This window comes from Mus caroli, unplaced genomic scaffold, assembly GCF_978045245.1.
Source record: "Mus caroli unplaced genomic scaffold, Mus_caroli_1 scaffold_19, whole genome shotgun sequence".
In the NCBI taxonomy this organism is placed as follows: domain Eukaryota; kingdom Metazoa; phylum Chordata; class Mammalia; order Rodentia; family Muridae; genus Mus; species Mus caroli.
In genome coordinates, this window is record NW_028227274.1 from 87,302,777 (window position 1) to 87,315,667 (window position 12,891).

General features: G+C 37.3%; 1 protein-coding gene across 1 annotated transcript in view; it reads right to left on the reverse strand.

Annotated features, from left to right (window-relative positions):
- Positions 1 to 420: 420 nt before the first annotated feature.
- Positions 421 to 12,891, reverse strand: part of Dok6 (docking protein 6) — a 456,129-nt gene continuing 443,658 nt past the window's right edge. The window contains exon 8 of the mRNA XM_021150966.2: positions 421 to 4,437. Within this exon, the coding sequence (XP_021006625.1) occupies positions 4,298 to 4,437 (140 nt within the window). The 3' untranslated portion in view covers positions 421 to 4,297. The remainder of the gene's footprint in view (positions 4,438 to 12,891) is intronic.

Here is a 12,891-nt window from a genome sequence, read left to right on the forward strand (position 1 = left end):
GACTAAAGAAGGCAAAATCTACCACACAGAAGAAATTCTAAATCTTGGAAGAGTAGGGTCCAAGAGTCATGCTGTCTGTGTCAATGGATTCTTTATCATTTAGCTCAAATTATCCTACAGACTAATCATTTTCCATTGATTCTACCTTTTTTCATGGGTAATTTCCATAGATTTTATAACCTAGGCTAGAAATTTATTTGTGTAGCATATTACTTAATTTTAAAACCAAGATTACATACTTAAAAACACCCTTTGGGGGGTCTATTTTTGAGAAGGTGGTAATCCAAAGATTATATAACTAATGACTGTAAAAGGAAGTAATTGCATTATATGAATAGACACATTAATAAATTAGGAGAATATATATATATATATATATATATATATATATATATATATATATAATTTTCATTTGGAGCAGTCATTAACATTACATTTGTACTTTGTGAAATATTAAGTAGTAAAGGCCTAAACCTCAGGACCACTGAATGTATACTGCCCACTTATTGTGCTATATTAAAATAGTCAAGACAGGAATACATTTTTAAAAAAAAAATAATGATAATGTAATTACCTTAGTTTGCTTTCACTGTAGCACTAATGATTATTTTGTATGTGATTCCGATTATCAAAGAAGTAAATTATACATGCTTTCTCAAAACATAATTTTGTGAGATCTTGGCCAAAAAATGAGAGTTAGACATTAACCTTTATGATGTATTTTTAATATCCACTATAAGGATACCACATGCAATAAATTGGATTGTAAAATCTACAACTAACAGTGTGTAGATATTGATCACCCCATGGATTCTATGTTAGATGAGATATATGAATGGCTGGTAATTTTATAAGAAGGATGAATGATTTTCAAACAAAATTTCCCAGTGAAAGCAGAAGAATTGCACACTGGAACTAATTGTCTAGATACTAGAATGAGGAAAGGTTTAGTTCCAATGAATATGCTTCTTTTCATTTTACATGCACTATCAAACAGCATCTTCCCTAATGTATGAAACAATGGCTTCATTCTGAACCAGCAAAAGGCTTGCTCTAGATATCTATTTAAATTTTGTTAAATTCAAATTCTGGCAGTGGCCAAAAGCTACTGATTCAAAACTATTTCCAACTGGTCTGAGTAAATTAGCTCTGAGTGCAAAAAAATTTTTTTGTTGTTGTTCAATCACTTAGCAAAAGATGTGATTTTTGTCCCAAATCCCCACCCCACCAGAACAGTAAAACAGTGGTCCAAGTTCATTTACACTTTTCTGCATATTTGATGCAATGTTATGTGTCACAGATTGCATGTATATTAATTTACCACTATAGTACAAAAAAAAACCCCAACCTCCCTCATCAAATATTTATGTGAAAACATGTATACCTCCAGACTTTGAGAGGAGACTTTCTCATGCACATCAGCCTCTTTCATCATTTGTCTCCATCAACTTGATATTGATATGGTAACCATCTTCATAGCTCTGTATAAATCTGAGTGGAAGCCCAACTGAGGTACACTCAGAAGGAGCGTAAAGATGTCTTTGGTGCATAGTAGTCTCTCCCTCAAAATGAGAAAGTATAGAGGCATCTTAAGTCAAGAACCTACAGGTTCAGGTGAGCTAACACACACCCACAGCCATTCTAGCAATTATGGTGGAATGGGTTTTATGAGGCTACGGGAGACTGCCACAAGTATCTTCTCATCTTTGGTTTATATAGGTTCATCTGTTTGTTTCTTTTATTACAATAATCACTGCCTCATGTCAAGCATATTAGGCTACTATAAATTCTCCTACTGCTTTTCTGAGTAGTTTTGACTTAGCTGAAAATTTTAAGTATACTTGGAGGAGTATGCTAGAATAAAGCTCCAAAAGTTTATCATGAAATATTTTACAGTATTATTCTCAGTATGATGAGATTGGTTAAAAGACTAAGGAGGTATGTCTCTCATACACTCTTTTCTGACACTATCTTCAGGAAAAAAATTACTGGCCTAAACTTATGTGTGACTTTTGGTTCCTTCTCAATGAAACCCATTGTGAATGATCAGAACCAAATGGTGAAGCTACTTTATGTGAGTACTTGTCTCCCACCAAAGAGACACAAGAGCAGACTCATAATTAGCAGAATCCTACTGGACTTGCTATCTGTGCTTCTGGCACATTGATAAAGCTGAGATGTGAATCAAGACCCCCTCAGGGCCTTTCCCCATAAGTTCCTTGTAGAAACTTGTGGTGTCTAAGCAACAGCTCGACTCAGTGAGCCAGCAAGAGGCTCTCTCTGATGGCCACACTAGGAACCGTGCTAGAACAGTCTCAGCTCAGAGTTGCTCTGGTGTATTTACTAATGGCATTTCTACAGTGGATGCCATGTGTTAAAGAAACTCAGAGGCATTAACCCTGAAAAGTGGGATTCCAGGGATGGCTGTATCCTCTGTCCTCAGTAGGACCCAGTCATTTGCTCTTCTGCTGTGTCAGCAAAATCCACAGTGCAGAGTTTGGGCAATTTTCTTTTTATCCCTGAAGACTTAAGGTAATTATTTTTCACAGCCACATTAACTCTTATGATTAGTCTTTATAGGGTTTTCATACCTATCTGAGTTATTTGGGGAGTGTAGGTAGTTGCAGTAAGTGCACATTTATCAAGGAAGGATGCATAAACACTTTACTCAGTAGTAATTCACTGAAATGAGTTGTCAGTTTGCTCTTCACCTATGGATAAGGATGAAGGAAATCCTGATGGGGATCAGAGAAAGATTCCTTTTAACAGACTAACTTTGATAGAACATTTGCTAATATGGAAAAAAAATCAGGTTTTCCTCTTGCCTGATCATGGTTTTTTTGTTTGTTTGTTTGTTTGTTCTTTAAATATGATCTGGACTCCTTGATAGATATCTGGTTTAGGCACATGACATCAGGTGAGTCAGGCATAGTAATTTATATTTTTACCCAGCAAACATTTCTATTTTGACCTGAATTAGCCAGACTTTTCCTCTTTGAGTGGAATTTCCTATTTTCCCTCAAACTTGGTAGTTTGTCATATTTTAGAGCTAAAAAATTTACAAGTGAAACATTTTCTCCTTTCATCCCAGCCAAGTAAGTTCAATACAAGAAAAAATTAAAGCCAAGTAAGTTCTGATTCCACAGTGAATGCCAAGCCCCAATGATGATGGCCTTTGTGAAATTCGTCTGTGAAATTTAAAATCCTAACATCTATTTTTGTGTAACATTTGTTCTCCTCTCTTGACTACATGATGGCTGAGTTTACTTTAAGATCAGTTTTATGTCTTTCTCCAACATTTTGGAGTCTCCATTTGGAGTTGGAGATTACACCGATTCCTCAAGTACTTCTGATGGATGGCCAAGGGAAGAAACAATCAATAACAAGGCAACACTAACTAGACATACAATATGACAACCAACATACAGGACAGCTAGGCTTGTTATCCTGCTTCCAAAACACTTTCCTCTTGAGTTTCCACACATACTCCTTATAGGATCAGAGTGGACTACAGAAATACTGCTGCTAGTAGGGGGGCTTTTTTTTAAAAAAAAATTCTAACATCAATATATTCAACATAACAATCAATTTGAACGCAACAAATTAGTTTTCAATAATTTAAGAGAGCATATCCTATCACCCTCAGCACTGATGATATATACTTATCTGTAGGTTGATATAGCAATATCCGTGGCTATACTTACACACACACACACACACACAGACAGACACACACACTCAAGCTACAGGGCCCTTCTTAATGGAATATTCTAACTTTGCACCCCATTATTAACACTGGATATTTTTACATAGAGAGTAAAGATGCCATCTGTAGAGCTCACTTGACTTCTTTCTGCCAAAACTGAAAAAGCCACAGGGCTTGCAGTAGGTCATCATATGTCTAAACACAGGCCATATGTCTAAACAAAAGCACCTAACCTTAGGACAAATGTTAGTGACAGCCAGGCTCAAACTGGAGTGGAAAAATTTCCCAGTACCAAAACTTCTGCTAATGTCAGACACAAAGAATTTTTCTCATTTAGATGAGTGTTCATATTATTGGATTCTATTTTTTTTTTTGGGTAAAACATAGATTTCCCCCATAGAAATTCAATAAATAAAGGACTTAACCACTGAATCAAGGAAGCAGAACTTCAGTGTTTAACCTTCTAGTTGGGACTAGGCCCTACCAATGTTAAATTGTACTGCAATTGGTCTTCCAGGAAGCATGGGACGAAATGACCCCATGGCAGGTCCAAGACAGACTGTCTTGCTGGTCAGTGGTGGCCTCGGTGTGTCATTGAATGAGGCTGGAGCTATAGCTGAATCCATAGCTGCTGGACCGTGACAACGGTGGCTGAGCCTCTTCACTCTGTTCTGGAGCATAGCTGGGAAATGTCTGTGCCCTGGACATCTTTGATGAACCAAACCCATGACCTGAAGAAGAGGAAAGGAAAACTTTACTAAGAAAAACATTCAGAAGAAACAAAAGGACATCTTAGCAAAGAGAGAAAATAGATCTAACAAAAGACTTCAAACCCTCAAAACCGAATTTGTAAGGAAGTGGGCAAGAGTCTAGAGTTTGGTATCCTGACACTTCTTTTACCCAACACTGGGAACTGAACCCAGGGTCAACCACATGATAGCCAATCCCCCTATCCTTTTACTTTTTATTTTGAGACAGAGTCTCAGTAAGCTATCAAGGCAGATGCTGAATATCTGATCCTCCCTCAGCTTCCCAGTTAGCTTTGATTACTGTCCAAGCACCACATCAGGCCTGATTTCTTGACCTTGATGATGTAAAAACATATTCAGAGTATTTTCCCCACCCCACTAATATCTTCTCTAGGATTCTGAACATCTATAGAGCTAGGCTAATTTTTAGGACTCTCAACTTTCCTGTCCTCAGCCTTTGAAATAAGGCAGAAAATCCTTTCTCTGTAAAGCTACTTCTGATGGAAAGCTTAATAATTTCTTTCTTTTCTGTTACACTCACTTTCTGCAACTCTAATGCCATGAAATGCTTTCTTTAGAGCATTTGTGAATAGGCAAACTGAATTTTACCCTAGTCAGTAACAGCCAATTATCAAAGAATATTTTACAATAAGTTAGGGGTTCTGGTTTCCCCAGGAACTTTGTGAATTCCCCTATAATTGATTGCATATATGGGTTCACCAAGGTGATATGCTTCAATTGTCACTAAAATGCTTTACTGGTTGAATATTATACAAAATATAACCCAAGAGAATTCTTCCCATGATTTTAACTGTTTTGCTGATAACTTGTGATAGAAAATCATCTAATGCGAACCGAAGCACAGTGATTGCTTAACATTTGCCAAGATGTTTACAATGTGTAGAAAGAAGTGCACATATTAAAGCTTTAGAAAGATTTTCCAGCCATTGTCTCACCACTTTTTATAACCAGTGATTATTCTTTGTGCTTGAGGATGGTTTGTACCTGATGGAAAGGCTTAGAGAGACAGAAGAAAAATTGATACTATGCACTTCCCCTTCAGAGTTTATACTGTACTCAAGGGATGAAATAAATTTAATTTGATTTGTGTTTTAGCTGATCTCCTGGGTGTGGAATCCAGAGAACACTATCTGCTAACACTGAAACATGGGACTTCCACTGTCATACCCATCAGTTGCTCTGTCCTTTGCAATGTCATAGGCTCAAAGCCAGTTTTGTTGCCACATGCTTGACAACTCCAAAAATATCCTTGCCATGAAGAAAGCTTGAGATCCAAGAGAGAAAACCCATAGGAATTGTGTAATTAAAGGCTAATTAAAACTGGTAGAACTGCTTAAATGTTAAAATAATTAAAAAAAAAACATGAGAGACAAATCTTGCTTTCTAGCAAGAAATTGTTTTAACTTTGTCATTGGCCTGATTCTCTTGATGACCAGGGCCCTACAGCTGAATCTATGCTGTGGTGTGATACACAAAGTTAATATACATCAGTAGTTACTATAACAGTCTGAAAGTTAAATGTGGATACCTGAACAGTTCTTTACTCCCATTTTCCCCACTTAGTGTCTTCGTGCTTTGGAAGAGGTATGTCATTACTTCTGCTCTTGTGCATCTCTCTCTTACTTCTCATTAGCTACCATGGCTTTTCTACTGGTCTATATGCAGTCTCTTCATTAAATTATTTAAAAATTTCAATGGAATATTTCTGCTTTTTCATGAGGACTCTGATGATATAAAAGCATGAAAATGAAGCAGAGAAACAGGAAAAGGAGGGAGAAGTCAGAGACTGGGGGGGGGTGGTCAATAAAGGCAATGCTAAGGTGATGTTAGAGAGGGGCTTTGGAAAAGATAAATTAAAGGAGTGCATAGAAATTAAGGGAATTCTAAAAATCGGGATCTCAGAAGTGGACACACCATGTATACATGCTGCTTCTCATTTTGGTTTTTGTAGTTAACTTTAAGGGATATTGTTTTGCTATGAGATTTTTGGTTTATTGATCTGAAATCAGATGATGATAATAGAGGCACTCAGCTTGAATTTTTTGTTTTATTTAGCATGTATTGTGGTTTTAAATGTTAAGTCAGTGAGCTAGCTTGTGCCAAATGTTGTCATCTAATAAAAGGCTGTGATTCCATAGTAGTCTCCATGGGTTTCACTGTCCTAGGGGGAAGATCAAACTGTCTGTTGGCTGTATGTGCAAACTAAAAAACACATAGGAAGACATCTGAGATAACAGTGTGTCCTAAATGTTAGCTAGAGCAGTTAGTAAAGGCCTGTAAGGGGGTAGCATCTTGGCATGATATTGATGACAAACTGATGCAGTTAAAAACTACTGATGTGTGTGTGTGTGTGTGTGTGTGTGTGTGTCTGTGTGTGTACTTTCTGTCCCTTTATCTTACCATTTATTAATGAGAATTCATGATTCTTTTAACTAGGAACATTGTGTTTATTAACATATACCAGCTGGAAGTATTAAGAACGTGCTCTTATGTCTAGAGAGATGCTCTGTGGTTAAGGTTGTGGTACTGCTCTTCCAAGGGACTCCAGAGTTCATGCCAAAAAAATTTAACAACTGCCTGTAACTTCAGTTGCAAAGGACTTGGTGAGGTACTTCAGGCCTTCATGGGCAACTGCACTCATGTGCACCCACACACTACACATATGCATGTAATTAAAAATTAAGTATTCTTCAAAAAATACTCTTTTGGATTTGATTTTATGCAACTGTTATTAAAATATAAAAATATCTGAAGAGAGAGGTGAGACATATCTTTAAATCTTATTATTTGTGGCCTGAAAGTGAAGGATTAAGTTGAAAACAAAGATTTTTCTTATAAACATCGTGTTTTTATTTTAATTCTACAATATTGAGCATAAAAGGAAGATAATACAAAGTTACAGACAGTTTTTAATTTTCTTGTTATGAGTTCTTGGAACAGAACTTGGGTCTCCTGGAAGATAATACAAAGAACATTTACCACCCTTCTACTCCAAAAGTCTCCAGGAAAGAGTCTTAGAAATGGGGGCTCTGACTTTATAGACGTGATCAGCTTCCCTAAGAAATATAGTCAGGCAAGGACAGCAAACTACAAACAGCAAGTGAATGGTTTGCTCTACCTTTGTTGAGTAGAACCAGAGGTCAGGTGGGTGATAAAACCATACATATCACTTCAGCACCCCAAACCGCTATCCCTTCAGAGTGTGAACAGTGAATCTCACCACTACAATGAGCTTCAGAAACAAATTGGACTTTGCTGTACTTTTGTGGTCTCATCATCCCATGTTGGGAAATCATATTCTCTGTAGGTATAATGGAAATTAAACAAATCAACACATAAGGTTGTTAGCAAAAACTGTAGGTGTGTGCCTAATTTCTTTTCTGAGCAGAGTGGGCTCACAAGCTCATCATTCCCTGCTCAGCTCCTGCATTCCCTTACCACCTTAATATGCTGCTTCTTTCCATGATGTTTTTATGTTATTCTCTTTCAAGGTCATCAGTATATTTTTTCACCTCCTCTGTAAATCATTTCTGGTTTAATTGGAAATTAATTTATGACTTTCTTTTACTTCAACTATTCATTTACTTCAGACAGTTCATAAATTATGCTGTTTAATGCTAATCAGCAAAATAAGATACCTCAATCAGAACTGAATACGTGAAGGCTGTTTGATCAAGAAAACAATAAATGTGAACAAAGAGAGAAAAATAATTAAGCCCCTTTCAGCATTCACTGGAACCATGCCCTTAGGCAGTGATGATGAAAGCAAAAACAACAAAAATAAACTGTGAGGCTTAAATTAAAAACTCAGTAGAATACATTTGTTCATCCTGCTGACAAGGAGTCTAGTGAAATGTTCTGTCAGTTTTTCTACACTTGGACATACAGACAGATATGGTGAATGCATTCACACAGCATGTGCACAATGCTACAAATTAAAAGCTGCAAATACGTTAACAGCAATAAGTCTGTTTTAAAAATCTTCTTAAATTTTGTATTTCCACCCTAGCTGTAGTCATGTCTGTTTCAGTAGAAATGATATTTTGTTCACATGTTCCATATGTTCCCACTCTGACATGGTAATTTTATGTGCATCTACTGAACCTAAGCTTCAGAGTTTCACTCTAGAACTGTGTATAGTCATTTAGTGCATTTATTTATACTAACAAAATTATTCAGGGAACTGAAGAACATCACATAACAATAAAAGCATAATGAATGCTTAGTTTCAAGGGAAACTTCCCTGCTCCATCCCCAAATGCCCATACTGTCGATGAAGTGGAAAGAATGCAAATGTAGTAGAAAACAGCAGCCAAACTGGAGTGCTGGGTGCAAGGATTCTTACATAGAGATGGCAAGAAGAAGAGGGTACAAGAAGACAGACACAATATTTTCTTCTCCCAGTAATTAAGAAGTGTGTTATCAGCACATATAGCTAAACTCCCTCAACCTGGCTGGCATCTGGTTTTCTATTTTTACTAACCAATTTTCTTTATAATGTAGATTCTAATGGAAACTCTTCATAAAAGCCAAACAGATTCCCCAAACAAAACTCTTGGACAATAGCTGGTAAGAGGAAATGACCCTGATAAAGACATTTAGTAGTCCTGTGCTTAAATGACTTTTCAGAATCTGGAGGAGCTAAAAGGGTGTTGTTTCTTCAAATAATAAGACAAAAGTTAGTATTACAATAAATTAATCGAGGAAGTTTCCTGGTGAGGAAGAAAACGTAGAATAAAAGCATTAATAAAAGCTTAGGCTGAATAGTTGGGAAAGATCTTTAACAAGTACCTTCTAGACACTAGCTGCGAAAAGAGTAGGCAGGCTGTACTCATGCACCTGGATAGGAGAGGAAATAGTAGAATAATGGGCTAGGTTGGCTGAGTGAACTCACCAATGTATCTTGTTGGCAGAGGAGGGTTTTATGCTGTGTTTAATACTTGAATGTTAATTTTAAAGTAGGTGAAAGTTGAAACCACATTAGAGTTAGCCAGCCACAGATCTATTACATCTCAATAATTAACCATCAGGGATTAATTATGCATTGAAATGCCAACATGCATTGCCAAGATTTCTCCTACAAACTGTATTTGAATTTTATTCAATTTTTAACAGTTGAAATTTAAACTAGCATTCTTAGAGAGTTTCTGAGTTTCTTGTGGAAATTTGATGGTGTAGCTTTATGACCTTAAGTAAACTTTGGGGTTTAATCAAGGATCAGGTTCAGCATAATTTGATCCATTGGGGAAAATGATAATTGGCTTAATCTATATAAAGAATGGTTAAAAAGAAAATTATGAAAACTTCTGCTCATTGAGTACAAATTTCATGGTGATATTATTCTAATTACAAACCAACCAACCAAACAAACAAACACAAAACTAACCAACTTGAGAGGAAGAGATTATGTATCATGTGTCATCCAGACAGGATTGATGAACAACGTAGCCTGCTGGTAAAATAATGATTTCCCAAATATCTTTGGAGGTGCTTTGTAAAGTAGTCAGTAGGTTAAATAAATAAGCTCTTTCATCAATGTGACCAGACCTCATCCAGTTTATCTGTATACTGCAAATGGAAGGATAAAGGTAACTTCTCTTTTTTTTTTATTTCTGAATTTCAGTATTTATCAACAAAGATATTACACTTTTTTTTAATTTGGTATTTTTTATTTTTTTTTAATTTTTAATATTTTTTTATTATGTATTTTCCTCAATTACATTTCCAATGCTATCCCAAAAGTGCCCCATACCCTCCCCCAATTCCCTATCCACCCATTCCCATTCTTTTGGCCCTGGCGTTCCCCTGTATTGGGGCATATAAAGTTTGCAAGTCCAATGGGCCTCTCTTTCCAGTGATGGCCGACTAGGCCATCTTTCGATACATATGCAGCTAGAGACAAGAACTCCGGGGTACTGGTTAGTTCATCATGTTGTTCCAACTATAGGGTTGCAGATCCCTTCAGCTCCTTGGGTACTTTCTCTAGCTTCTCTATTGGGAGCCCTGTGATCCATCCAATAGCTGACTGTGAGCATCCACTTCTGTGTTTGCTAGGCCCCGGCATAGTCTCACAAGAGACAGCTATATCTGGGTCCTTTCAGCAAAATCTTGCTAGTGTATGCAATGGTGTCAGCGTAACTTCTCTTTTTAAGTTGACGTGCCCATCTTTTCTAGTTTTGGATATAGAACTCTTGATTCTCAAACTTTCAGATTTTTTTATGAATTATGTTACTGCTTTCTCTGAGTCTCCAGCTTACAGATCCTAGCTTGAGGGATTTCCCTCTTAATCAAACAATCTAATTCCTAATAAATCTGTGCAGAGTGAGGTGGATTTCTGAGTCCAAAGGCAGCCTGGTCTATAGAGTGAGCTCCAGGATATCCAAGGCTATATAGTGAAACCCTGTCTCAGAGAACTAAAACCAACTAACAAATCAACCAACCAACCAACCAACCAACCCACCAACCAACCAAATAAAGCCAACCAACCAACCGAAACACTCTTCGGCTTCTTAGGTTATAAGCTTTTTAAACCTAAAGTATCAAAATGCCTCTCACTAATTTACACCCTTTCTCCCAGGATAGGAAAGTACTTTTCTAAAGTTCAAGTACAAGAACTTACATATATCTCAATGGTATTTAGAGTTTTTTCTTTTAAATATTTAAATTTGTGTGTATGTGTGTGTCTCTGTGTGTGTGTCTGTATGAGTATCTATGTGTGTGAGAGTGTTATGGAGGACAGAGAGGATTCAGATCCCCAGAGGTTGGAGTTACAGGTCCTTATGAGTCACTCAGTTTGTATGTTAGAACTGACTTCAGGGCCCTTGGAAGAACACCAAGTGCTCATAACTGCTAAACCATTTCGGTAGTTCCATCATTGATGTTTTGTTAATTTTCTTTTGTCACACAAAGTTCCTAAAGCTAGATTACAAAAAAAAGTCAGGTCTGTTTTTAAGTTTCCTAGGTTTTGGACAGGAGTCTGGTATCGCTGTCCCATGAGAGGCCCTCTGAGAGCCTGACCAATACAGGTTTGGATACTCGCAGCCAACCATCAGACTGAACATAGGGACCCCAATGGAGGAGTCAGAGAAAGGACTGAAGGAGCTGAAGGGGTTTGCAACCCCATGGGAAGAACAACAAAATCAACCAACCAGACTACCCAGAGCTCCCAGGGACTAAACCACCAAAGAGTACACATGAAGGGACTCATAGTTCCAGCTGCATATGTAGCAGAGGATTACCTTATTTGTCATCAATGGGAGGGGAGACCTTTGGTCCTGTGGATGCTTAATGCCCCAGTACAGTGGGATGCTGAGATGCTGAGGCAGGAGGAGTGAGTGGGTGTGCAAGCACCCTCATAGAGTCAGGGGGAGGGGGTATAGGAGAGAGGGTTTTGGGAGGGGAAACTGGAAGGGGGACAACATTTGAAATGTAAGTAAGTAAAATAACCAATAAAATATGTTCTCCTCTCTACAAGAATATTAAAGAACTTCCTTTACCTTTTCCCAATATTTGCATAAATTTGTTTTCTCTCTTTATCTCTTGAACTGATGAGAGATTTACCTCAGTTAATGCTCTATATTCAATATGTCATATTGTGTAGTATTCAGTGACATGAGCTTGAAAGACTACTTGGTTTGAGTGTTTCCAATGTTTCCTCACTACCCAGCCCTTCAGGTTTCTCAGAATTGTGATAGTGTTCATAATAGTTCCTTAAATAGAATATGTTGTAAGCTAACATGCTGTGCAGTCTAATAGCTAATTACCATATGCTAATACACAAAGAGCACAGACAGTAAGTATACTGGCTCTTTTTCGTTTTTTTTTTAAACCCATTAAGTATAGTTTGTGCAGCCCATATATGCTTGACTGTGTGGCTTTAATTTGAAGATGGTCAACCCATTAGGAGTTTCACTCCTTAAAAAGACTGATTCTCCTTCTCTCAGAAGCTACTAACTGCCAACAGCTCCTTAGATAGGGGGAGAACTTTGTGCCTGTCTTCCTTCCTCATGTTGGGATTTTGTGGGGCCTGAGACTGCACAGTTGTGTATTCTTATGCAACTGCTGTGAGCTCCTATATACGAATGCCCTGCTGTGTACAGAAAACAGCACTTATTTTCCACTGCCTATGGCTCTTACAATCCCTCTCTTTCATTTTCCACAGTGGTTCTTGGATCTTGGTGAGAGAAAGTATTTATAGATGTTCCATTAGGGATGAGTATTCTGCAGTTTCTTATTCTCTACATGTTAACCAGCTGTAGGTCTCTGTGTAAATTACCATCGATGGCAAAAAAGAAACTTCTCTGATTGAGGGCTAAACTGATCAGTGAGTAAAATGTTGTTATTAGGGGTTGGTTTAATACTAAACTCATTTAGCTGAGTGTTAGTAATAGGTTCTTTATTAGGGCTGGGAATTTG